General features: G+C 45.6%; 2 protein-coding genes across 4 annotated transcripts; one reads left to right on the top strand and one right to left on the bottom strand.

The window, feature by feature from the left end:
* Window positions 1–264: 264 nt before the first annotated feature.
* egfl7 (EGF-like-domain, multiple 7) lies at window positions 265–11380 on the top strand. 3 transcript variants are annotated; one of them, XM_030354037.1, is made up of 9 exons: window positions 265–478; window positions 3709–3970; window positions 4177–4299; window positions 6022–6167; window positions 6630–6725; window positions 7268–7489; window positions 9883–9959; window positions 10217–10379; window positions 10762–11380. In XM_030354037.1, the coding sequence occupies exons 2-9, from the start codon at window positions 3888–3890 to the stop codon at window positions 10779–10781; spliced, it is 930 nt and encodes a 309-aa protein (XP_030209897.1). In that variant the 5' UTR covers window positions 265–478; window positions 3709–3887; the 3' UTR covers window positions 10782–11380. The 3 variants fall into 3 exon arrangements, with proteins under 3 accessions (XP_030209897.1, XP_030209899.1, XP_030209898.1); XM_030354039.1 differs by having other exon boundaries at window positions 6633–6725; XM_030354038.1 differs by lacking the exon at window positions 265–478 and adding an exon at window positions 1133–1363.
* Window positions 11381–11488: 108 nt separating this feature from the next.
* Window positions 11489–26691, bottom strand: agpat2 (1-acylglycerol-3-phosphate O-acyltransferase 2 (lysophosphatidic acid acyltransferase, beta)). Its single transcript, XM_030354040.1, has 6 exons — window positions 26204–26691; window positions 21333–21466; window positions 19475–19650; window positions 16110–16205; window positions 14772–14844; window positions 11489–14653 (listed from the first exon to the last, which is right to left on the bottom strand). The coding sequence occupies exons 1-6, from the start codon at window positions 26395–26397 to the stop codon at window positions 14496–14498; spliced, it is 831 nt and encodes a 276-aa protein (XP_030209900.1). The 5' UTR covers window positions 26398–26691; the 3' UTR covers window positions 11489–14495.
* Window positions 26692–27940: the final 1249 nt, after the last annotated feature.

The following is a 27940-nucleotide window of genomic DNA, read 5'->3' on the forward strand; positions in this document are numbered from 1 at the left end:
AGTACAGAATACACAAGGCCACGTCCTGAATACATCAACTTCACAACATGTGCCCTCCTGAAAAATGTCTGCACTACAATGAAGAAGACAAGAAAATTCTTCAACATCAGATTTGCAAAGCAGTTTAAGCAGGATGGAGAGTGTTTGTGCAGGAGCTGGGTTTTATCAGCGCAAAACACTCACAGGAAATCCGGGTTTGGGATTGTCCATCTAATTCCTGCGTTCCACAGGAAACGCAGCATAAAAAGCAAGTGAAAAACGCCCAAAGACATTGCATTTCTCGCCGGTCAGCACGCAAGGAGCACCGATTACTAACCGCAGAGGGTTTTTGATATCTTTATCGAATGAAAACGCAGTGACCATCCTCCAGTACAATGGAAGAGTCCCGTCCTCGGTCCTTGCAGCGCTCGGAGCCGGGCCCCAGGGCCTCCGCCAAGCCCGCGCGCACTCACACACCTGATGACCTCATACATCGAGGGTAAGATACTGTCCTGCGCCGCTTTAATTTTAATTTTAATTTTTTCTTTTTACTAAATCCAACGGTCCTCTTGAAATAGGCTCGCTCCTCGCTTTGGGTAGTTTTTTATTTTGAGTAGGCTACGTGGTTTCACTTTGGTTGAACAACGAATTAATCTAACTCACACTTGGTTTTATCTCTTGGAAGTTCTGATAAAGTTTATTTTCAAGTTACTTGAACTTGAACTGATTACCAGTGTGTTTTCTAATTAATAAACCAATTACACCATTATCAACCACTGACACAAAAGGCGTATCCTCAAATCTAACTTCAGAACATTTGTTTTAAACGTTCAACAACTAAACCTGAAGTAAAAAAAAAAAATTCCACTGGCATCCGATTTGGTACGCATTTTAAAGCTAAAACAGATTCTGTTCGTGGATGCTTACAGCCGAAAATTTGGAAACGCAACTTCCCAGCTATCCAGGAACGGAGTGCGCGGTGGGAGGGTGGGAGGGGGTGGTAGGGGTGCACGGTTCAATTCCCCGCGAGTTGTTAGAGGGGAGTCTTAACGAAGAACTGTAATACGTCACGCAAGAGTTCCCCGTCCCGCCGCCGTCTGCTGCGGGGGATCCATCTGAACGAGGGGGAGGGCCCCCCCCCCGTCCCCCGTCCCCCCCCGCTCCGGGACAGACCAGTGTGTGCAGGGAGTCTCACACCAGACCTGGGGCCCCCACGGCTGTATTGCCCAGAATCACAAAGAGAGAGAGCGCGGAGGATGATGGATATGGAATATAACGGGACTCACATCTGAGGACGTTTTTTGGGGGGTTATACACATTCGGATCTACCCGAGAGTTCTACACACTGTAGGAATACAACGTGGGGAGGAGATCTTTATAGAAGGTGATTGTATGTCGTTGCATCGTGCAGGTTATTTGTAAAGTATGTAAAACGACCGCGCATTGTTTACCGTCTGGCATGCAGTGGTGGAATGTATTCAATGGGGCAAATATTAACTTGATATGGAACATAATTTTTACTCAAGAATGTGCAGTTTTATGTCTTGTTAACGTTTATTTTGTCATTCATGCGTTCATAAATTTCCAATCACAGTGTCTAGCTTATTATGCGTCCCTGTGTGCTTGTGTGTGTGTTTGTGTGTGTGTGTGTGTGTGTGTGTGTGTGTGTGTGTGTGTGTGTGTGTGTGTGTGTGTGTGTGTGTGTGTGTGTGCGTGCGTGTGTGCGTGCGTGTGTGCGTGCGTGCATGCGTGCGTGTATGTGTGTGTGTGTCAGGAGGGAAAGATAAAGTAATTGAGTGAGCGAGGTAGGGGAAAAAGAGAGCAGGAGAGATAGCGAGAGAGAGAGCGAGAGAGAGGGAGAGAGAGAGAGAGAGAGAGAGAGAGAGAGAGAGAGAGAGAGAGAGAGAGAGAGAGTTAAGCAGGCGCATACATTGAAAACTTGAGAAGCTGATTCATTAAAACAGCTGTAAAACAGTGCCCCCTTTTGGTTAACGTAATTCATTGGTTAAGTGAAGCAGAGGTTGTATTTTTTCGAATAAACGCACTATGTTGTTCACCAGGGCTTCAACTCAATGGGTAAAATTCAAGTAAAGGAATCTAACTTCGGTAACTGGCATTGAAGAACACATTCATTCTCAGATCGAACGGTCATGCAGTGTGTTTGATAGCACAGAATCAATAGTATTACAATTATTATGAATGATTTATGAAATATCGACGATAGTAACCTTTCCAACCACTTTAATTCGCTTCCTGCATGTCCCGGGAATCTGTTGTAATTGGGTTGCTGTTGTTAGAGGTCTGGGAAAATGCCATGTTTCCATTTACCAGAGAATGCTCCATTCTGAAAGCACGCACACACACACACACGCACACACACACACACACACACACACACACACACACACACACACACACACACACACACACACACACACACACACACACACACACACACACACACACACACACACACACACACACACACACAGCCCCCTGCAGAGCACAAACTGGCGTCGCGTCGTGGTGATGTGTGAACGAATACAGGCTAGACGGCGGTGTTTGTGTGTGTGTGTGTGTGTGTGTGTGTGTGTGTGTGTGTGTGTGTGTGTGTGTGTGTGTGTGTGTGTGTGTGTGTCTGTGCGTGCGTGTGTCTCGTCTCTGGGCAGCGGGCCATCAGGAGATCAGAGGGTTAGCAAAAAAAACAAGCTGTCAACTCAGGCTTAGCATCACGTCCACACTTAGCGAGCGCTCTCCCGCACCTCGCTCCCACAGCGGCCCTCCATCACCTGGGGGGGGGGGGGGGGGGGGGGGGGGGGGTCCCGGTGGAAGGTAGTCCCAGGCTGGTCTGAGTAGTCGCAGCGGGTGTGCTAACTGCTAAGTGATAAACACATTGCCATGAGCCCTCTGAACCATGCAGAGTAGATGCTAGATATTTCTTGAAGTTTATGAACGAAGAGGTTTTAGCCGATGTGGCTCTGTCATCCTCTTTATACATTAACCACACAGGTAATAAAGAGCTGCACACATACATGCATGTACTGACGCACACACACACACACACACACACACACACACACACACACACACACACACACACACACACATACACAGACCTGAACGCACTCACACACACACACACATACATGCATGCACAAACACACGCAGACGCACACACACACACACACACACACACACACACACACACACACAAACACACACACACACACACAGACACACACACACACACACACACACACACACTCACACATACATACGTACAAGCACACACACACAGACATGCAGGCACGTACACACACACACAGACTTGCAAGCACGCACACACACACACACACACACACACACACACACACACACACACACACACACACACACACACACACACACACACACAGACATGCACACACAAACACACACACTCACACAGACATGCACGTAGAAACACACATTCATGGACTAATGCAGACAAACACATACACACACACTTCAAAACACATTTCCTTTTGCCATAAAGCTGGTTCTATGTGAGAGGTTTAGTACCTGCCTGTGTTTACTCCAGAGCTACATCATGCTGGGCAAGGTGTTGTCTTTAACCAACTTTAAAACTAAACCTCAATGCCCGCATACCAGACCCTTCACAGACCGAACCTAACACCGCGGTTCTGCCCGAGCCACCAACTCATCTCCCTGTGTCCCTGCTCCCCGCAGGTAGCTGGTCACCCTCGACAACGCAACGTCTGTGTGTGAGGAAGCAAGACACCGCCTCTCGACCAGCGTCGTCGGCGCCTCGTCTCCGGGACGAGAGAGAGAGAGAGAACTGGCGCTGAAGAACGAGCGAGAGCGCGTCTGAGAAGGAGAACGGAGTAGAAGGGGAAAGGCGGGAAGAAATGTCCCCTTGTACCCTGGTTCTCTCCTGCTCCCTGTTCCTCCTCCAAGTGACGGCCGCCCAGCAGCTGTTCGCTCACCATGGGTAACAGAAACAGTTATTTGACTCATAATCACATCCATCATCTCACCCCTGTCAACAACCATCAATCATCCGTCCGTTCATCAAGAACGGCATTGCAATATACTCATGTAATTAACTCACACGTCTGATGAGTTCACCTCAGATACATGATCCCGGTCTCTGATGTTCTGACTTTCCCGTTTTATTGTATTTTTTTCGTATCGCAGGAGGAGGGTGTGCGGCCGAGACGTTCCTCAACGCGTCGTCATGGCAACCGAATCCCACATCCAGCCCGTGCACAAGCCTTACATCACGCTGTGTCCAGGCCAACGGGTCTGCAGCACGTACAAGTAAAGACCCGCCGCAAAGAGACACCCGCTGCCGCACACTCACGCTCAACACTCCTACACGACCGCCATCGCTTTGAGGGCGCTGGTGGGAGCTGCCTGTCTGTGTCCGCACTGTCCGTCTATACGCCTTCGTCAGAGACAAACCAAACACGACACACAGAGTGCAAAATACATCACTTCACCAGGGGGTTGAAGGCCCCCCTCAGGATTAATAAAGTACATCTCATCTTATCTTAATTTATCTGTACTATCTGGTCAGGGAGAGGGTTAGGATTCACAGATTGTGAAATTCTGGCTCAAAACCAATGATTAAAATAACAGTTTGGTTGATAGCTGATACCGACACCATTGCTTTTGTTAGTTTAATCGTTTTTTGCGCCAGGGATACAAATATATATATTTTTCCAAAAAAATGACATGATAGATTTAATGGAGGGGGTCTTTCGACAGTGCAGATAAACATCGGCCACTACCTTAAGTGAATGACATCTAATTTGCATATGGAAGCCAACCAAAGTACGGCCGGTAAATAGCGGGGGGCGATATCTCTAGGTTCTTAGCGTTCCTATGGTTAGGATGTGAACATGAATAATAGGGCGTTTCAAATCATACTTAGCATGGGGCAGCATCCCCCTATGGTCTATCTACTCTGGGTCAATCTGTATCTCACACCACAAACCGGGTCAGGGTGCCTCACAGTGTATTTTGGGGGGTTGTGAATGTGGAGTGGTTTTCTTTTAACTATGGGAAATAAGCGGCCACAGTGCCCACAGAGACCAAGTAGTGTTTATATTGGCCAGCATCTCCATACCCACCCACACACACAGTCCACTTCTACTGCTTTCTCCACCACCCCCCCCCCCCCCCCCCCCCCCGAATTCCCTCCCTCCGTTATCTCCGTTTTGATCTCGTTCCCATCCTAGCAGTCTCCCTCCTCTGAATCCCACACAGGTTTCTGCTCTTACTCTGATTTGACGTCTGTCTCTGCCAAAAGTCTCTCTCTATCTTTCTCTATCTCTCTCTATCTGGCTCTGTTTTTGTCTTGCTCTCTCTGTCATTCTGTCTCTCTCTCTCTCTCTCTCTCTCTCTCCAAGCAGAATATCGGCATGTAGACCCCCCCCCCCCCCCCCCCCCTTCATCCCTTCACTTAAATGATCAAGCATTGCTCTGATCATACTACAAATTCCTAAAAACTATTTCACCAGTTTCACTAACATGGTCTGTTTATGGAAGGACTTATGTTATATTATTATTGGACAGGACTTCGGAACTCATCAAACTCGCTCCGATGATTGGCTCACACTTCACCCCCCCCCCCCCCCCCCCCAGAGTTTGCACCGAACAGAGGAAGTCTGCTTTCAGCTTCTGTGACGCCCGACGCATGGAAAATACTAAATGCACTTTAAAACTCACTACAGTCACATCCATTGGTCAGTTTAAATTCTCAGTCACCAACTGCTTCACCCAACACTGCGGTGGCGTTGAGTTGAGTTGACTGCCCTTGTTTCATGCTTTGTATTTTTACTGTGTTTATCGTGTGATTCTGTATACTCTCTGCATGGTTGTCAGCGAGAGCCTGCTCTCAGCGACCCATGGAGAGAAAGATGAAAAGTGAGTGGGTGAATGTTTTAGAGGCACGTCTCCGGCCCCCCCCCCATGAGGTCCTTAAGGAACAAGGTGAGCCCCCACCTGACCAGTACCTCTGTCCTGTTGCTCCATCAGGACGGTGTACCGGGTGGCGTACCGCCAGGTGAGCAGAATGGCAGCTTCCTCCCCCCACCCCTCCACCCATCGCTCCACCCACCGCTCCTCCTACCCAGACTGCTGTCCCGGCTGGCAACGGTTCCACTCTCACAACTGCAACCGAGGTAAAGAGAGATCATTGAAAACGGTTTAGCTGTGGAGACTTGTGAATTTGCGTCAGATAAATAGTGTTATTTGTACGTTTAAAGCCAACTGATTGACGTCAGTGCAATTATTGGTTGAACCCAACACTGCGGTAAATGTGTGAGTAATGTAAAAAACAGTTGACAGAGTTGGATGAGTTATATAAAGTTAGGGTAGAGGCTAGTGGTGTGGCTGGGGTCAAAGGGTTCTGGGTTCGATCCCCAATGTCTGCATCCTTGAGCAGGAAGCCTAACCCTGACCTGATCCTCCATGCCCTGTTTCGGCCCCTAAATGACTGGATGGTGTTAGTCCTGGATCTGTTTTCACTGTACAGATAAAGGCTCCTCCTGAATGACTTCATAGTGGTCTTCAATACATTTGTCTCAGACTCTACTGTACTGCTTCTGCTGCTGGTGCTTCACACTCTGCCTGCTCTCTCCCAGCAGTGTGTGAGCAGGGCTGTGTGAACGGGGGCAGCTGCACTAGACCGGACCGCTGTGCGTGTCCTCCAGGCTGGACGGGACACAGGTGCCTTACAGGTAGTTAACACACAGACATACACACATACACGCACACACATACAAACGCACACACAGACACAAATACAGGCAGGCAGGCACGCACGGACACACGGAAACACACACACACGCACGCACAAGTACACAGTCTAGTAGCAGTAGTATTAGTGTGTCACACACACAGTGTTTGAAACAAAACAAACAAAACAAACAGTTAAATTAAAGCTAAAAATGCTGTGTAAAACCAAACACATTTACAAACTTTTTATCGATTTAACCATAACTTTGCTAGCTGATTGGCTAAATACCTGAACATATATATTTTCTTACTTATAGATATCTATATCTATATATATATATATGGTTCCTTCCCTCTTACAATACACAAGTAGCAGTTTAGACCCTGACAAACACATACGCCCATAGAGTAAATGTCCCATGGCTATAAACTGGGCAGGATGGCGCCTTGGCTTCGTCAGCCTTCTCCTTCAGCCCCTACATCCGTATCCCACGACAACACAGTCCCACGTTGTAAACACTGTGTCCCCCTCTCTGACCTCCAGACGTGGACGAGTGCTCCCAGCAGCCCCCCTGCCCCCAGGCGTGTGTGAACACAGCAGGGAGCTTTCGCTGCGCGTGCCGACGCGGCTTCACGCTGGGGGGCGATGGCCACACCTGCCAAAGCCTCCCGTCGCCCCCTACCCCCGCCGCCCCCACAACTACCACCACCGCCTCTCCCACCCGGACCGCACTCAGCGATCACCCTCCCCCTTCTGAGGAGTCAGGTAAACCCTCCCCCCGTGCACACACACACACACACGCACACACGCACACACACACACACACACACACACACACACACACACACACACACGCACACGCACACGCACACACACACACACACACACACACACACACACACACACACACACACACACACACACACATAAACACACCCAGAGTTCTTATCATGTTTTGTGTGTGAACGTAGATGTAAAGGCGTTGTCAAAGTTCTGCTCTGCTAGCTAGTTCGGCTCATTGCGGTGGTGGTGGTGGAGGTGGTTGGGAACAGGAGAAAGCAAACTGAGCCAGCTTCGCGGTCCATTATTACTTTTGGTACGCGCTATGCCACACTCAACTCGTACCGTGAGTAATAATGCACTGAGACTGGCAGCGACAACGGACCACCCATCACCCCACCCTCCACCCCACCGCCTGGGGAGACCCCCCCATGGCCCACCCTCCACCCCACCTCGTGGGGTGGAGGGTGGGAGTTTTAGTAGTAGTAGAAGCAGTAGTATTGGTAGGATTAGCAGTGGTCGTGGTAGTAGGAGTAGTAGCAGCAGTAATCGTGGTAGTAGTAATGGTGGTCTTATTAGTATTGGTAGTGGTAGTAGGAGCAGAAGTAGTAGTAACTTTATTGATCTCGGAGGGGCAATTGATTTGAAACAGTAGCTAACTGAATAAAAAACAATACTAATAAATACAATAAAATAAAGATATACTTGGTAGTTAAAAAGCATTCCTCGCTTTCAAAACGCTCCATTCTAAACCTTATCCCCCCATTCCTGTAAAACAGCCTTGCCTTGGTCAATGACTTCTAACTTTAACTCATTCTGGTACCCCATCACCCCTTTATTTAGACACAAAGGGAGTCTAGTATACGTCTGTGTTTTGCTGTATCCTAGCAACAAAACAACACAACTCGGGTAGCCATTCCGATGACATTCCACTGTAAACCCCTCCGGTCTCATTCTGCTGCTATTGGAGAACTGGATCTAAGTGGATGGAGATGCTTGTGGGAGACGTTCTCTTCATATGGCTAATAATATAATAGGGACAGTCTCTTATGTACATGTGCGAAGAACAAGCAATCCATCTTCATTCGTAAATGTGTTTCCAAACGTGTTTCGTCTGCTGTTTCTCTCAACTTTCTGTGGAGTTTGACACAACATGATGGGTCTGCGACATGATGGTTACATGATATTGATTGATGAGGTGGTTGAAACTTGCGTAACACCCTCAATCAGAAACATACGCGCACAGACACACACACACACACACATTAATATGAATAATCAGAAAAAACACAAACACACATAAGCACACATATATTAATACACACAATCAGAAACACACACACACACACACGCAAAAACACACAGACACACACACACAAACAACTTGATGAATGCGAGGAAAGTTATCTGTCCATTTTTTCCCACAACCTTCTTCAGCATGTTTCCATACTGCATCAAGCGTTCATATGCATAAATAAAATGTTGGCGGAAATCACAGAGAAAACATTCCCTAACAGCACACAGCATTTCTGGAGAAGCTGATAGGCTTCTATTTCAGTTTGCGAAACGTTATTGTTTATTGGTTTCCTTGGCGCTTTCTTTTCTTATATTTTTTTGTGATTCTGCTTCTTGGCAGCGACTCCTCATTCCATTCTGAGTCGCCATCATCCACGTCTGCAGGGGGTCATCGCCAACCCCCCCCCCCCCCCCCCCCCCTTACTCCCATCCTGTTTCCCAACTCCTGCTCGACTCGATAACGCCCCACATCTGGGACAAATTTCCCTCACTTTTGAGGTTTTCTCCGACTCACTATGCATGAACCAGAGACCCCTAGCGGGCGTGGTTCTGCCCCCCCCCCCAGACGTAGGGGTGTGCCCAGGGGGTTGAGGCCAAGCAACACAAGCACTCTTTTTGTTGCCACCGTGGGGTCCGTCTTTTTCGTCTGCTCTGAGCGATGCCCCCCCAACACCCCACCACCCAGGGGGTCCTGACACACCGTGATGTACCGGTGGGTGTCTATTTATAGCATCCTGGCACGTCGACCGGTCACAGCTCTCGCTTCCTCTACTGGGGCCGACAACAGCATCCATCACTACCTTTACTCTCCCTGCTGGCCTCTCTACGGCTCATCACTCCCCGCCTGGCTGCGTGTCAGTGCTCCGACACCCCCCGCCGGGGGTGCGGATCATTTATGACCCGCGCTGCGGTCAGAACGCTCTCAACCCTCATGGGCTTGTGAGCTGCATAAGATGAATGATCCTATTGATCGCTGCTGTTTGACCGGTGAGCTGATTCCAGCTGTCTGCTCTGGTAGAGAGGGCTAATGGTGTTTTTTTTTTTTTGTGTGTGTGTTTATGTGTGTGTGTGTGTGTGTGCAGGTGGAAAGTTTGAGCTGGCGGAGAACACAACAGAGGAAGTGCAGAGCCTTAAGAATAGAGTGGAGATGCTAGAGAAGGTAAAGGATTTGCCCACAACCATGTGCTCACACACACACACACACACACACACACACACACACACACACACACACACACACACACACACACACACAAACTATGCAATTTAAACAATATGCATTAATTTACCATATTTCCAAGCACACAAACGAAAAATGTAAAATACCCCCACACACACACAGTATCGCAGAGTGCAATTGTAATATTACACTGAATATATTTTCTCTCTCGCTTTCTTTCTCTCCCACACATCCAGAAGTTGCAGTTGGTCCTCACCCCCTTCCAGAGCCTGTTCCCCCTGTCCCTCGACGAGGGCCCCCCGGACCGGACCACCCTGCTGACACACTCCTTCAGGCAGCTGGACCGCATCGAGTCTCTCAGCGAGCAAATTGGCTTCTTGGAGGAGCGCCTCGGCACCTGTAAGTGGTCTTCAGACCAGATCTAAACCCGGGTCATAGTCCTAGAGCCAGATCTAGAACCGGGTCATAGTCCTAGATCCAGATCTAGACCCGGGTCATAGTCCTAGACCAAGATCTAGGCCACAGTCGTAGTCCCAGATCTAAACCCAGATCCAGATCATTCCAAACAGCTGAACAAGTTAGAAAAGTCTAAGAATTTGATTAAACATGTCTGGGATACGTCCATATTGTAATTGTAATTGCTATTTTATATTGCTACTGTAGAGATATTTTATGTATATATATTCAGTATATGCTTATGAATTATGCTATTATTACGATTATGGTTGGTTAATACTGTATAGAGCATTATAACATTTAAATATTTTTAACTTCTCTTTAGGTTCCTGCAATGAAAACTAGCAGGGAACGATGGTGACATTGAAGAACTGACACTACAACCTTCATGACACAAAAACGCATTTGAAATACATTTTACACCCATATATGTGTGGTTGTGTAAAAAGAATGGCAAGAAAACTACCAAACACCTCATAAGTCATCTGTGATGTTTACAATTATCAGTGACTCAAAATGTACTTGCAGTTGTACTGATGACATATGTTCAATTATATTATGAAATTATGATACCAATGTTCTGAGTTTGACTTTCTAAAAAGTAATAGTATTCAAAGGCTATATTGGATTTACATCACTGATAAGATAAGATTAACAATCAGATAAACAGGGATCCTAAAACTACCCTTCCAACGTGTCAACGCAACATTTTGCAATTGTAGCTGCACCAAGATATATTTATGCAATTACACAATCCCTGTGACATGTGAATGAGACAATCACAGGACAAGGGTCGGAATAGACGCTTTAGCAAAGAGGTCAAGTTTAGGCAACCTTTTACATCTATATTTATCTATTTAAATTATCGTTACTTTTATACTTGTGTATTTAGTAGTGCAGGCTTGTGTTTTGTGACATTTCCTAATAAAATGTTCGAACCGAAAGGGTTTTTGCATTTGTTGACTCTCCAGGAGATACTGAAATTATGTAAGAACTAAATACGACTTCAGAGGGTCAATGAGTTCCAAAAGACAGACATTAAATAAAATGAATTAAGAAAAAAACAAAACATGAGCTTTATTTGGCCATGTAATTCACATAACGCATTATTGGCGAAATCGAGAACACCACATCCGTGTTTAATAGATACTACAATGGGCTTTGATGCAAAGTGTGTATGCATTCACTCACACCATGGAAAAAACACACACACACACACACACACACACACACACACACACACACACACACACACACACACACACACACACACACACACACACACACACACACGGCTGAGCAGGTTGCGTGTGCCAGTGCTGTTTTTCATTTCAGTCTATAGCTTTGGTGAACGTCATTTGTTTGTCCCACACCACCTGAATGCAACATTTCAAAGGTGCTTTTATATGGTCTAGAATACACCAGTATTCTAGACCAGTATTTCCCAACCTCTTCTCACTAACTTCATGAACAAGAGCCCAATCAAAACAGCAGGATTGTTGCAGAGCCTGAAAGCCATTATTTAAAGCTCATAACACACTTTGAAATCATAGATTATTATGAAAACAAAATAAACTTGTTAAACATCAATTATCAAAATTAGTGACTTAAATAAACTGATAACAGGTTTTTTTTGTATCATAGAATATTCAGCCTGCCAAGATAAAACTCAAATGATCAGAACCTTATTCAATATACATATGAAAGGGAAAATAATATTATATAACATACTTTAGTATTATTATTGAGCAATAATATTTTTGGCAATTAAATATATGTTGTTTATTCTATAAGAGCAGCAGCTATATCCTTAAAGCTCCCCTCTTCAACACCCTGCTGTGAGGTTGATGGATTAGTCATTACAAGCCACTTAAAAATTGATCTAGTCGCAAATAGGAACTTGTGATGTCACAAGGAAATTCTGGGTTCAACAACCCAGCTCTATGAAGGGTAGATGACTAGTGTTACAATCCAACCTCTGTGGTGGACACGCCCATGTGTGATTTCACAAACGGCTCCATTTTAGAACACCTCGTGATGACCGATCAACCTCACGCCTGGTGATGAAACAGGCTCCGTTACAAGCTGCTCTGTGACGATGACCATCGTCATATAGTCTCACAACAAGAACATGTATATGATTCTTCGAATAGCGTTTCCTCCAAAGGCAAGTCTCAACATCTAATGATCCTAAAAAGGAACACTTGGGCCAATGGTTTCAATTAAATACCAATGAGACGACGTGCCGACCCAAACGCAGTATGATATCTCCCCTCCACACGCGTGGGCTGGCTGCGTCAGAAGCACAGGAGTTGCTGAATGCTATGTACATTCTCACATGCCGTTAACGGGCTCCAGACAAGCTACTGAACCTGCAGACGAGGGTGAATGCTAGCAGCCGTTTGAAATGAGCTGACCTGACTGCAAATCAAAACCAAGCTGCACCACAGATCATAGGGACTTCTGTCAGATACAATCTGATAAGATTAACCTTTAATACTCAATTACAATAATACAATTTATATATCTTTAGAAGGAAATTGGCCTGAAAGAATTACCAAAGTATGTTTGAAATATATATATAGATATATATATCTTCGGTCATACTTCACCGGAATATCAAGTAATTAAAACCGCTGTTTCATTACAATATTGTACAATTTAAAAAGAAGAGAGTGAAGCTGTTCTTGAACTTCCTACGACAGCAGCTGGCCAAGCCCTTCTGGTAGAAGATGACGTAGACCGGACCAGTCCCTCGTTTGTTCATGGAACACATGGGGAATAATTCAAACGCTTTGCGACACTTTGTGAATGCTAACCGTAACCCTGATAGATAATGGTTGTCAACTGAAGCGGAACAGAGCGCAGAGGCCTGGAGAACCACAGAGAACAACAGGGTCTCCTGAAGGCCTCTAGAACACACCATCAGGAAGCTTCACTTCTGGACATCCACCATATCACTAGTTCGTACATGGCACTTAACTGAAAACCTAACTTTGACACGTATGGAGCATGTTCACCTGTATAAATGGTTCAGGATGGGCAAAGCTGGGGAAAAAAATTAGAATACAAAAATGAAAAGGCAAATCAGAAGTGGGAATAAATAGAGCTCAAAGACCCGCGGATCCAGGGAGAAGATGTGCGTTGCGTCCTGTGCCATGCAGAGCGTGAACTCGTCATTGGAAAAAAGCAAGCAAAACAACTCAAAGCCAAAAGCAGGTAGTACAGCTAACAATGCACAACTTTGTAAATTGTAAGTCCATTCATGAAGTATGGCGCCCTTTTCTGTATCCATCGTTCTTCCGGCAATCTCTCCTCCCTTCACGTATGGCGTTCTTACGGCGTGTTGTACCTAGAGCAGTCGGTGAGGTTTAAAGCCAAAGTGGACACGTTTGTTTCCTGATGACGCAAGTAAACAATTCTGGAGTGATTCCCGCTCCTCTCGCCGCTCACATAAACACGCAGGAGAGTGGAATGCAGAGAAGGGGAGGAGTCAACCAGAACCAGAGGGTCCTTAAAGCAGTGTGGACGCGAGGGAACGGCTCACTGAGGCTAAGGCAGCAGAACCCACACGTCCGTTGACACTTATATGAAAATAAAACAGCAAAAAAATAAAAAATAAACATTCATGTTCAGAACTGAAGCGGCAACGAACGAGGAGGCAAAAACAAACCAATGCTTTTGATGAAGACACTTGAAATGGTAGGACTTTGAAAAGGCCAAAAGAAAAAGAGGACAATGTATTAAAAACGAATGAAGCGAGCGATCCAAACAAAATGCATGCTTGTATGACAACTTCACATCAGACATCCATACAGAAAGGGGGCTGGAGGAGGGGGGTGGGGACAATGGTGTCCGTCACACCTCTGGCGCCAGGGAAACAGCTAGGTCTAAGGACACACTGTGCTGAAGGGGGAGGGCCCACTAGAGAGGCCCGCAACAACACGGCCACGTGGGCACAACCAACGTCTTATGTCACTTCCTGGTCGGGGTGGGGGGGGGTCAGGGATCATCTGGTGGGTGGGGTGGGGGGAGAAGCAGCAGAGAGGCGGGGCGGGTTCAGTGGTGCAGGATGCCATTGCTCTGGGGCACGGAGTCGGCGGTGTCCCGGAAGGCTGTGAGCATGGCGTTGAACGACGTGTCCAGCAGCGCGCCCACGTCATCCGACGTCATGCCCTTGGTGTCGATCTTCGGCAGGATCTTCAATCGGATGGTGCCTGCGGAGGGACAAACAACAACTGTATTGTAGAGAAGTGGAGGCCCATACTGCCACTTACACTGGACTTATTACGTAAAGCAAAGAAAGATGGTATGCATTGGTTAGAGGGTAGTCACCAGAATTGAACTGCTTCTCTTTCCGTAGGTAGAAGTTGCTGTACGATGAAAAGACGATGGGAATGATGGGTGCCTGTGGTAGGGGACAAGCTTTTAAGACAACCACAAGGCAATCTCCCTCCAACACTTAAAGCACATTTATCGTAAGCCTCATAGCATATTTTATTTAACCAGGTAAAAGACTCATTGAGGTTAAAATCTCTTTTTCAAGAGAGACCGGGCCAGGGGGGCAGCATTGAACAGACATTTATTTTTCATTCAAACAAAAAACACACAATATCTGTTTTCTTTGATAGCATCATTTCATAATCTCAATCAATCAAATAGATGACTAGGGCAGATTGTGATTATGGAATGTAAAAGCACTCTGATTGGCTTAGGATATAGCCATTGAGACACAGTGGTATCCCAATTGGACCAAAATATGTATTTTATGACAATAATGCTCTGAGGCCAACGGAATGTATGCCATGACATCAAGTGGGAGCCCATTCTTACCACAGCGCTCCCAGGGAGCAGAACTGAGATAAATCATCCAGTAGTTTGGGCCGGGTGCTACACCAGGCCCATGAGAGCCCGCATAAGAATCAAGCTGTGCAAACGCCGTTTAATTTGCTTTTGTATGCTTGGTATGTAAAAAGTATCATAACAATTTTCATCATGCGCCTAAATGTCTATATTGCGCTGGCCTTTGACACTTCAGCCCTGTGCACCTTTGGAAGGATATGTGACGAGTTTCCTGGTGATCTATAAGGTGCTGTCCCAGGCTGCCTGTATTTCACCCCCCCCCCCCCCCCCAGTAAAGGTTATTCATCTCTTCCTGCAGGTGAAGCATCCTCAGTCATCACAAGGTGGAGGAGACTAGTCTCATATTTAGTGTTACACTTTTGGCGTTATCCATATCTGCCTCCTTTTGGCTTTCAGTTCTAGTTTCACTCTGTTTCGTTTTGCGCACACTCTTCACTTTGTAATTTGAGCTCAGCTATTAGTCATGCTGTTCAGTAAAAATAACAACCCCCTTCTTGCAACAAATGGAATGGAATAAATAAGATCCCACAATCTGAACTCTGGCCAATAATTATCCCATACACAGGGCCTAATCTGTAGTTGGATGTTTCCAGCACCCCCTTGTGTTGAAAATAAAAACCCTTCTGGCAATACATGGAACTCACTTCACGGTAAGGGCTAGTATCAGAAACACACTCCTCTGACTCCCATTTGTCCATGCATTAAATCTGCATAAACATCTGCACCTTAAAAAAGGGGCTCATGTTTAATATAAACTATTAAAGGAGGTTGGAGGACGAGGCGGACGGAGAAAGAGGGGTAAGGGCGTACCTGCGCGGCCACAGCCAGGTGAAAGGCCCCTTTCTTGAAGGGCAGCAGATCTCCTTTCTGGTTCCGTGTTCCCTCGGGGAACACCCACAGGCGGATCTGAGGAACACAGGTTTCCACTGTTCAACACAACCTATTCACCCAATAAGTAAAACTAGGCAGCACTAATATAAACCACAGCACCTACTAGAAGAAGGAAAACACATCTTGATTGTTCTAATGAGCGTCAGTGAGAGGGCTTTTAGGGAAACAGAGCGCTGGAAGGATCAATAAACAGCCTTAAAATGGGTTCATCCATTTACATGCAGAAGAGTATCATCACAATGACAAAATGTCGGTAAGAAAGCAGCTCGTCTAAGTATTTACTAGAGCTCCTTACGGAACTGGAAAGTGAGGAGCTCTGGTGGGTTTTAGCATTCAAATATAGCAGATACATCGAGCAGTCAATGGGGTTGTCAGTGTTTCTGGTTTGAGTTGTTGGGTGTAGAATATGAGTCGCGTCCAGGACATTAATTTATCGTTATTAATCAGTTAATCTAGGATCCAGCAGTCCTACTGTGTCATAGCATAACTTCTGATCCAGCAGTCCTACTATTTTATAGCCGAATTTCTTTGTCCAGTAGTCCAACTATGTTATAGAAGAACTTCTGATCCAGCAGGCCTACTTTGTTATAGCAGAACCACTGATACAGCAGTCCAACTGTGTTATAGCAGAACCTCTGATCCAGCAGTCCTACTGTGTTAGATCAAAACCTGTGATCCAGCAGCCGTATGTTATAGCAGAACGTATAAGGGGGGGGGGGGGGGCACAGAGCCTGGACCGACACTGCCTCGTTTCCCGTTTTGTTCCGGATATTCTAAAGGTCCCATGACATGCTATTTTATGTATTCTTTAATATAGGTATTAGTGGGCAACTAACACAGTATTCAAAGACGTTCCTGAAATTCAGCCGTGGTGCAGAGTTACAGCCACTCCGAGCCAGTCGCACATTGAGCTTCCCCCAAATGCGCTGTTTCGGTGGGCGTGTCAAGGAGGAGGGTGGGGGTGTGGCCCTGAGCAGCTTGCAGCCAGGGACGGTACCATGCGCTCTGTTTACAGTGGATGTATCGCAATGGCGAGGCGCACACAGCCTTTAGCCGTGTTCTGTAAATATTCTAGAACACACGGGAGTCCTGGAGCTCTATATCTAAATATTATCATATAGCCTACACAGATATCTATATCATATAATACATATTATCACGGCCAAAAGCTGTGTGAGCCGATATTCCGACGTTCCTGGTTCTTCAACGTCCACATCAATGTGAATACACACACTGTAACGCAAGTGTTTCTTGTCGGTTCTTTGACGTGTCTTGTATTTCCACAACGAGACTGTCGTGGGGGTTATCTGAGCCATGGTTGAGAAGGAATTGGGGGAAAGGAACTTTGGTTTGACTCGCTGAAGTAGGCTACATGAACTGCGACATGCCGCGAGGCACCATCGCCCGGCAGCGGGCAGCCGGCAGCAGGCAGCGCGGAGTTCAGTCGACTTCAGGTTGATGTGAAAGTGGAAGAACCAGAGACGTCGCAGAACCCGTCAAAGTCGTTTGTGATTCATAATATCGTCTGGAGGCGCACACAATATGTTATATGATATAGATATCTATGTATTATATGATATTATTTAGATATAGAGCTCCAGGACTGTAACGCAAGTGTTGTACACTTCCTTGTTATTTGGATAACCGTTCTGCTGTTGGTGTGATGGCGCATAACGCGTCGGACTCTCGTCTCTGGTATTTCTACAACGAGACTCGTATTGGGGGTTATCTCAGCCAAAGTTGAGAATGAATTGGGGGGAAGGAACTTTGGCTTTGACTCCCTCAAGAACATGAACCACGACATGGAGGAGAAAGGGATTGTTGGCGGCGAATGTCCCCCGCTTGAGCCCCGCTGAGGGACCACCGCCGGAGGCGGAGGTGCCTAAGCGCTGCCCGGCAAAGATCCCTTTCTCCTCCTTGTCGTGGTTCATGTTCTTGACTTGAGGGAGTCGAAGCCAAAGTTCTTTCCCCCCAATTCATTCTCAACCTTGGCTGAGATAACCCCCAATACGAGTCTCGTTGTAGAAATACCAGAGACGAGAGTCCGACGCGTTATGCGCCAAATAACAAGGAAGTGTACAACACTTGCGTTACAGTCCTGGAGCTCTATATCTAAATAATATCATATAATACATAGATATCTATATCATATAATATATTGTGTGCGCCTCCAGACGATATTATGAATCACAAACGACTTTGTCGGGTTCTGCGACGTCTCTGGTTCTTCCACTTTCACATCAACCTGAAGTCGACTGAACCGCGCGCTGCCTGCTGCCAGCTGCCCGCTGCCGGGCGATGGTGCCTCGCGGCAACCGGCGGCATGTCGCAGTTCATGTACTTCAGCGAGTCAAACCAAAGTTCCTTTCCCCCAATTCCTTCTCAAACATGGCTCAGATAACCCCCACGACAGTCTCGTTGTGGAAATACAAGACACGTCAAAGAACCGACAAGAAACACTTGCGTTACAGTGTGTGTATTCACACACACATATGGCGCTCGCACGGTCGAGTCTCATTGGCGGGCCAACGTCTCTGGGCGGGCCAGGCAGAGTAAGGGGAGGAGCCGAGATTCCTCATGACGTCATGAGCACAGACATTCCAAATCAGCGCGCTTGAGCCTCCGTTTTTTCAAAGGCGAGCAGAACAGCTAGTGCTCGTTTTACACCAAACGCAAGTTTTAGCCACTGGGGGACCATAGGCAGGCTAGGGGAACTCATATTTATGTTAGAAAACCTCACAAAGTGAGATTTTCATGTCATGGGACCTTTAAGAAATATAATTTGTGCGGGTGAATGAAGCTTTCAATTAGTCTATTTCTACGGCGGCCAAAAGCAGGGTGTTGATTTGAAACCTTTAACGGCACTATTTTTACAGCTTACTACTGCTGGCAGGGTTTGGGTCCACTGTTAATAGCCCATTACACGCTTACATAGCCAAGCCTCCATCAACGGGATTGGTTGAAAAAAAAGAAAAGAAGCAAAGCTGGAGAAATGCCGTTGACCCAGATATGTGCTCGTCTGCCCCCAGTGGGAATTAATGTAAAGACTCTTGTCTTGTAACCGAAAGGTTGCTAGTTCGACCCTCAGGTCCTACTACTCCTGACGAGGAGGCTGTCGCCTTGCATGGTTGACTCTGCCGTCGGTGTGTCAATGTGTGTATTAACCGATGTAAGTCGCTTTGGATAAAAGCGTACCTTCTAAATGCCCTAACTGTAATCTCAGACTCTAGCTGGTGATCTCACGCGGACTAGTGAGGCTCATCAGCAGGAAGCGAGGGCCGCACCTGGTCATCCAGCATGGTCTTCGCAGCCTCCGCCATGACGCTCTTGGCGTCGCTGGTCTTCTTGCGGTTGATGAAGACGATGCCGCCCAGCCAGCAGACCAGGCCCACTGTGCCGGCGTAGATCAGCTCCTTCTTGGCAATCATGGTGCAGCGATCGGGCAGCACCTCCATCAGGCCTGGGGGGTGGGAAACAGCTGAGTTAATCACAGGCTTGCGTGTTAGGAACGTTAAGCCAAAACTAATTTACATCATGAAAATCATAACCCCCTCCCTTAGTGATGTGAATTTGTGAATGAGTTTTCCAGACAAGGGATCATGTTTTGATGTAAGTCGCTTTGCAAAAAATTAAAACATGTTCTAAATTAAAAAGAAAAACAGTTGGAAGAAAAGTCGCCTCTGAATAACGGGAACACAGATTGGCTGCTCTTTTGAGTGGATTCCAGTTTCCAGACGGATTAGGAACTTGGAGAGAAATAAATGACTGGAACAAAGACACTTGTCTACATATATAAGCAGCAAACACTGAGGTTATTTTGCCATCTTATCAACATAGTTCAGCTGAAGTAGAGAAAAGGTTGGCTACACATTCATATGTACATTTGGTCACAATGGATTATGATACTTCATACAAGATCTTTTTTCTAAAGTTGCATATGTTGGACAACACTGAATCACTCCACATTCCAGCGTACTACCCTGACAGCTTCGTAATCGCTTAAAAAAATAATAATATCAATATTTCCTCACATACTGTTACGGGATCCCCATTGGTCAGCTTATCGCCATGGCCTTCACAATGTTGTGTTTTACATCTTGTGGTACACGTAGTAGTACCGCCATTTCAAGGGTCGAAGTAACAGAAGATTTAATACAAGTGACATGACCTGGGAAGAACCCAAACACCACCTATCAGAAACAGAGGCCCACTGTGACCGTGTAACCCAAGATTGGGAGCAGGAATGGAGGTAAGAAAAGGGCTTGTTTGGACAAGTGAAAGACAACCACAGCAAAGTACACCATGCTCTAACATTACAGTCCACTGCAAACATATCCTCGGGCAGCAAGTACGAGTCCTGCTTCAGCTGAGATGTGATTATCTCCGCGACTAGCAAACACGCTAGTGCAATGCAGCATGGTGTTTTACTTAGCAACTTGTTAGTCTACTGCCGGGCTTATCAAGCCCAAATTACCCTGGGCCATGACCAGTCATCACTTTTCCTACAACACAGGCCAATTCCAAGCACCGATTGGATACAATATAACACAAGACAGTTTCTCCAACTCAATCCCACTCCACGTGGGCTTGTTAACTTGAAGCCATAGGGCTTTTATTGATCAATGACTAACCAGACGCCCACATAAGACCTGCTGGAGGTGATCTCACTATAGCATGACTGGTGGGTGGTGTTAAGAAAATATATATTGGATCATTAATTCCCAGTGTATTTGGGTGATATGGGCAATAGATGGGGGGCATTTAAAAACAGGGTGCATCTAGGAGATTCCAAACAAGATGTCAAAACCTAACCATAACATATAATAATAATACATACCTTGTAAAATACACTGCCCTTATAAACTGTTGAAAATAAAGAGATACGCATTTGTTGTGTCCTTCACAAGCCGTGTCGTTCCAAAGCAGGTGAGCATGTTCGACGGTCACATCCAAGAACAAAAAGGTGAGTATGTTTGTTAAAGAGAGGAACCTTCAAATATGAATATTGGTGAAGAACAAAGCAATATAGCAACAAACTCCCTCATTAGATTGACCATTATCCCATGAATGGACTATTGTTGAATACATTTCGGTGCATTGTACACAACGGTGCATTGTATCAGCGTTGGCACTAGGACATACCCAGCACGTCCAGGGAGCTCTGATGGTTGGAGATGATGACATAGGGCCCTTCTGTCTGGAGGTGCTCCCAGCCGCTCACGTCAAACCGCAGGCCCAGGAAGTACTTCACGTGGCGCACCAGGGAACGGATCAGCCTGGAGGTAAGGACAAGAGTAAAAGGTATTTATACACGTGGCCACTGGTTTCTGTACTCATTTCCCCAGGGAGATACTTGTAGGACATTGAAACTACAAAAGGTCAGTATGTTTGGACACGGGGGACACGTAATGTGTAGTTATCAGGGTTCCCACTCTTTTTGTCCATTATTGGAGGCATTTTGCAGGATGTTTTTCAAACACCTTTCTGTGCTCAGGTTTGAATTGAGGTTTGAATTCACTGTATGAATGGTAGGTATTAGCCCAGCCATCTTAACTTCTATTGAATGATTAGCGTGATAGACAAACGTTTTGTATTTATTAAATCAATGACAACTGTGAAATGACTTCAGTTGGAGAATATTAAAAAAAAAATCATCAAATTATATAAAAGTCTATAATTGACCTGCAGTGATTGTAAAATGTATCGGTAAATAACATTATGTGGCAATAGCAATATTGTTAAATGCATGCACAAAATGGTGGACTTGAAGTATAACCAACTGACAAAATCTACGCAGAAGGCACCCTCGCAAGCTTCACGGAAAAAGATGCAAAGTGTGGTGAGGCGAGCAAAGAGAGTGAGGAAGTAAATTATAATAGTAGTAGAACTTTAAATGCAGTTTAAGAGTTCTTGGCATCAGCCACCACACTAACTTATTCAACCCACGCCAATATAGTCAACCAAAAACAAAACGTCACCACAGCATATTAGAGTATCATAGCAAAATGAATGTGGTGAAAGAATGGGGTGCAATAACAAAACAGAATACCGCCACTAAAACTTGTTACACATGGCCAACTTAATATTCTAGTGTATACCAATGAGGGTGTGATCCCTCATTGGCATTCCAAGTCAAGATGACCATGACTTTGCCGGGAAACGTCCGCTGAAAATAGATTGCCGTGACATGGGAAATTCATGACGAGTCAACAATGCGTTTATCTGAGCAGCAAACGCTAGCATTCTAGAACGGTTTTGTACGGCCGCAAGCTTAATTACCACTGTGGAAGACGACTGACATGACGACACAGAGCGGACCAAATACTAATCAAAAATACAATGAGAGGGTAAAACCGGGCGGTAGAATGCAATAACAAAACATGATAATATCCTTTGTAATACGCTTCAGAAGTAGCAATGATGGAGGCGTTAATTAGCCACGTGCCGATCAGAAGCCACAGGAGGAGAATGTTAATGAAGAAGCGACAGGTGAGGTGCAACAACAAGGAGGAGAACCCTGCAACTGCATTGCACATGACAGTGCAAATCAGTTCAAAATCAGTGCATTCCTATTTACAATGGCAGTTTGTTGTGCATACATAGTGTGCGTACATTAGTTTGTTGCGGAGGATTTGCCTTGCCGGCTACTGAAGGGCTAACAGCTCTGGCACTTCACTGAAGACTAACGGACATCGGTACTCTGAGGGAAGATAGCTGTGGTGTGGCAGTGCTGCAATAGGTCCCCTGAGCCACCGCTTTACATATTGCCCATATCAGGCAATGGCATCGCCAGCGTCAACAGTCCATTCAGTTAGAAGGGCAGACATCTTAGCGTTAGTCAAATATGTGAACCGGGTTAACTGCAATGTGGGAGGGGCCATTCCTGAAGGAAGACACTCAGGTAAAAACAAATTATAACCCAATTGAGGGCAAGGGGACCAGTGAGCCAGAAGCCCCAATGTAGAGTAGACTTCCACTGACACTCGTGTGAGATTTTTGACATTACGAGCCCCCCCCCACTCTATGGTACTCCTAGTACTACGCGCTACCGCAGAACGCTAGCCCCCTGGCACTTGTTGAAGTATTGTACGCAAGTGCCACTGCCAACCATGAATAGTCTTCATACTGGGCCATCACTCTCAGTGGCTTGAAAGCCTAACCATATTACTGAGGCTTTCAACAGCTGTGTCCCTAGAGCCCCAAGTGTGCCCAACGTGCAGGGCCTGTGGTTTTAATGTGCACATAGTAATTGTGTTTGGCATCTCTAATGTTTTACTCCAAAACAGAACACAAACCATGAACAAAACTCTGGACTAATGAGACTCAATGCATCATGTCTGTAATGGCGTTTTATTTCTAATACCTTGGCTAATCTTGGAAATCTTTTAACATCAAATGTAGCCACACAAGCTTCCTGTTACTTCAACAGCCTCCGAGTCGTTGCATTTCAGCACTGTTTGGATATTTTCGAAATCGGACACTCTATTACAATATAACATTGCACTTTTATCATGCACAAAACATATGTCTAAACGTTTCCATTCGTCATTTAGTCATTTTTTAAATGCCTTTAGCCAAAGCGACTTAATTGTATCTTTAAGATGTAATTAATCAATTGTCTAAAACCTGGACAAGAGAATACAGGACGGGTTGGAAAACACAGAAATTAAGAACGTTATGATTCAACTTGTTCAGAAAATGGGACAAGAAATGCCCTGTGAATCGGCCTAATAATAGGCCTACCCATTATAACTTCTCATGAACATCGTGTACGGCCTACATGTAAAACACTCCCATCTTCTGCAAGGCAGCTTCAGTTGGATGCAGCCATCTTAAGAGACAACGGTCTAACAAGGAGACACATTATAACAGCTCCTACCAGTGTCCTATTTGTTTATTGGGGTAGACACAGGCTTATTGACTACATGACAACTGGAGCTCTGACCGCCTGCAGCGCATGGACAGCCTCTGGACTGTGTGGTTTCACCCGAGTCTATGGCTAATGGGCAGCTCACCATCGGTCTAGAGGTTATTGCACTCTCATAGTTGGCTAGGCAAGAGTTAACATGTTTTTTTTCTAACATGATCAGAATGGAATCGCTATTGCTCAGCCAATCTGTCTTTCATCCCTCAAAAACGTGAACGTACAGTTATAAAATGGGATGACTTTTACAGAAGCCAACTGCAGTTTGTGCAATAGATATTTCTCAACAACAGTTGACTGTGCCAACTGGATACAATTTCTCAGAGCACACCCTAAATCTGTGTGTTTTATAGGAGTTCCCCTACATGATGTCTGCCTTAATAAATGATTAGGATTAGGCTGAGCAATAATTTAATTTATTGAAAACCAAAATACGAGATTAAGATTAATATGCTGTTGAACAAGGAATGATTGATCTATGACACAACTGAATACTTTATTCCTTGAAGGAAGGCTACTTGTGTTGGGATTTGTGATAAAAACGCAGGTCAAGGACCGACAGCCAATGTAAACTGACAGGGGTATTTATAAATGTGGACTTTGATGAGCTCAGACTGGCAGATTACAGATGCAGGGAATTTAAGCCAGGCCTGTTCTATTTGACATCCATGTCATACGTGTACACAACATTGAATGGCTACAAGGCCTTTGGATGAATAATATAACTGTAGTCAAATGTTCTATTAAGTAGATTAGACAGGGACTGTTTTTGAGGCAGTTTGGGGCTGTTAACAACAGCAAGCAATCCTACTTTAATAGCAGAACCTGTCGCTGGAGTTGGTCACGAAAACCAGAAACTGCAAGGGACAGAATGATGCCTTGACTCCCGTTTCGTAATACGGAGAGGTCCATAAAATGTGGCAACTTGCGATAAGCTTCATGAATCACAATGATCTTTCTCCTAGTAAACCGTATAACAGCTGATGACTCAGTCGACAGGGGACAACGACCAGCACACGGGCGGAACATGACACAACAGCCATGCCTGCAGGCTATGAAGAACAGGCTTCTGAAGGTAACTTGTGGTTGTCACTGACATAATTGAGTTGCCACAACATGCAACTGAGGATAAGGACTGGGAACCTCAATCATACAATTCATCCAATAACAAGCCATGGATCACAGCCATAGAGCTGCTGGTCTCAGTACTGTCACTTTGGAAAACACGGGTTTGGTTTTGTTCCAAAAGTCAATGCAAACGCCGCCCTTGGGGGATCCGAGGTGAATGTATAACACCAACAGGTCACCAAGTACTGTGTGCCACGACAATAAGTAGTAAATTACATAACGACTTTTCTCCATGGACAGCGAGCCGGACTGGCCCATGGATCCTCCTCCAAGGCTGTATATACTGTGTGCAGTATATGAACTGTGTGCATTATATGTACTGTATGCAGTACTATGTGAATTATATGTACTGTTTGAATTATATGTAATGTGTGGATTATATTTACTGTGTGAATTATATGTACATCATAATCGGAGCATGTAGGCCTGTGTGACATGAAGTTCATGTGGTGATTTGATCTTTTGATTTTGGCCGCAAGCGACCCAAAAAAAGTTCCCAGTAGGCGGGCTTCATCCACGTCGCAGTGCTTTATCAAATCAACGTCGGTCTTTTATTAGCCAGTCGGGACCTAGAAGCCGGAAGAGTTCAATAACTTCACAACACTTTCAGAAAACGTGACGCCTTTAAATTCCCTGGCTTCTTGTCAAAAAGTTGCTCAAGCTTGCGAGCGTTGATTTTGTTTTAAAAACCAAACGCATGCCGATACAAAGTTAGAGACCCAAGCTGTGCCATGAGGGGCAATAGTGGCGAGTTCATCGCCATTAAATACAACCAACCATCACAACACATTTCAAGTAATATAGCTCTCCATGGATGGGGTTTCTGATCAAAAGGACGCGACGCGACGTCCTCCTAGTCTCATGCAGATTGTTTAACGTCAACCATGGCACCGATAACCGGGTTAGCTCCTGGTAGCCCGCCACCACGGACCACCAGGGTGTTGTGTATGCTCCGACTCACCTCATGTTCTCAACGTCTCGTCCCCCACTCTTCAGCACACATAACGGTATGGCCAGCAGAGCCAGACACATCATCCAGGCCACGTAGAAGCACTTTTTGAAGTAGAAAACGAAGGTGCTGCTGGTCCACATCAGGAGCGGTAGCAGCAGCAGCGGCAGCAAGGGAAGGAGGGGCGCCGTCCAGAGCGCGTCCATGGCGGTGGATGTGGAGAGAGTGATCGGCGGAGACTCGGAGCGGAGACTCGCTAACAGCTCGGCTAGCCCTGGTCAGCTAGGGCGCCACGTTCAGACGAAGCCTCGCAAAGCACACGAACATCACGACGTCCTGTCAGAGGAGCCAGCTAGTCGTGTCTGTTATTATCACCGCGCTGGGCTGAGATAACGTCGCTATTATGATGGAAATGAGACGTGTATCATCTGTTGCTAAACGCGAGCGCGAGTCGGGCGTTCGTCACCGTCTGAAGTTAGGGCTGCGACTTCCGGTCGCGAGAGCGTTCTTTTTTTATTATTAAATTATATTTTGTTCGTGCTTGGCGGCGTCACGTGGCTCGTCTCGACGCTAACCCGGGCTACGAATCCGAGTCGAAGCCCGAATTAAGTCTTCATTGGAAGTGTTTTGAATGTACTATATATTTCGGGACTCCTTAGACTTCCGAATTTCTTTAGACTAAAACGTTTTAGAGTTCAAGTGAGATTCTGAAATGGAGCCATTCGGTTTGTATTATTGTGTGCGTGAGAGGAAGGGAGGTGTACAAGAGTATCAGATGCAATGTTATCAATCAGACTCTGGTGATGTATTTTAGGCCTGCCATGTGTCCAGCATCCTTCCCCGAGGTATATAGATGCATAAGTTTCCGGGGTGGTAAAACAAGCAATAAACACCTTTAAATTAAGAAAGAAAAGAAAAGATGCATTATACTTCCGCATGCCAGTACTGTACATCAGTTTTTCACTATGCACACAATCTAAGTTTGGCTAGACTTTATGAAACCTAGCAGGACGCGCTTGATTAGATTAGTTGTATCCACGAGTTGTTTATAATCTCACATTATAGATCATATCAAGTTTCAAGACAGGGATCAATTGGTAAATGTGTATTATCATGTTCCTGTATGTTATAGCCCACCTCTCACATCATTGTGGCTTTAGCACAAGTAGGCTCACAAGTACGTTTTGTTTATTCTCTTGGGACTATCGCAATAAGGGCTGGGGATTAGGGCTTGATTGCTGTGCTTTATGAATTATACTTTTTTAGTCGACATCCGAGACACATTGTTAAAAACTCAATTTTTTTTTCATAAATGGGTATTTGCTTAAACAATGATGGTCTTATACCAAATTTAACCCGGCTAGGAGCACCAAAGTGATTTGCTTATAAATAACAGGCTTCGGAACCCCCTAGTGGACACAATTGTTGTTGTCACAGCAATGCATGAAACCAGCAGAAACGAATTATCTGTCCAAATTTGAGGATGTGGAGACACCAATGCATGATAGCTCCCTCCCTGACTGTCTATAAGATTAAATGACCGTTTCGGTTTTGCTTTTAATGGTTTAGAATAGTTTTGTGGTAGGTAATGTGAGATTCTGCGTTACCAACCACAGATAACCAATGAGCAAATGACAATCATCTGTAGATGATTTGCAATGAGGTCAAGCACTATCTATCCAGTCAGATATTGGTTGAGTGAAATAATTGATGTACGATTGATTGAATACGCCTGCATTGGAAGAATGT

Source organism: Gadus morhua, chromosome 4 (assembly GCF_902167405.1).
Source record: "Gadus morhua chromosome 4, gadMor3.0, whole genome shotgun sequence".
In the NCBI taxonomy this organism is placed as follows: Eukaryota; Metazoa; Chordata; class Actinopteri; order Gadiformes; family Gadidae; genus Gadus; species Gadus morhua.

Bases quoted from the DNA above. Each gene is read 5' to 3' on its own strand.
- agpat2 (XM_030354040.1), bottom strand. From the start codon at position 26,397: ATGGACGCGCTCTGGACGGCGCCCCTCCTTCCCTTGCTGCCGCTGCTG. The intron at 19,651-21,332 runs GTATGTCCTAGT...CCCACCCCCCAG, and splicing joins GAGCTCCCTGGACGTGCTGG to GCCTGATGGAGGTGCTGCCC. The intron at 14,845-16,109 runs GTACGCCCTTAC...CCCCTACCACAG, and splicing joins ACCTGGCTGTGGCCGCGCAG to GCACCCATCATTCCCATCGT.
- egfl7 (XM_030354037.1), top strand. From the start codon at position 3,888: ATGTCCCCTTGTACCCTGGTTCTCTCCTGCTCCCTGTTCCTCCTCCAA. The intron at 3,971-4,176 runs GTAACAGAAACA...TTCGTATCGCAG, and splicing joins CAGCTGTTCGCTCACCATGG to GAGGAGGGTGTGCGGCCGAG. The intron at 7,490-9,882 runs GTAAACCCTCCC...GTGTGTGTGCAG, and splicing joins TCCCCCTTCTGAGGAGTCAG to GTGGAAAGTTTGAGCTGGCG.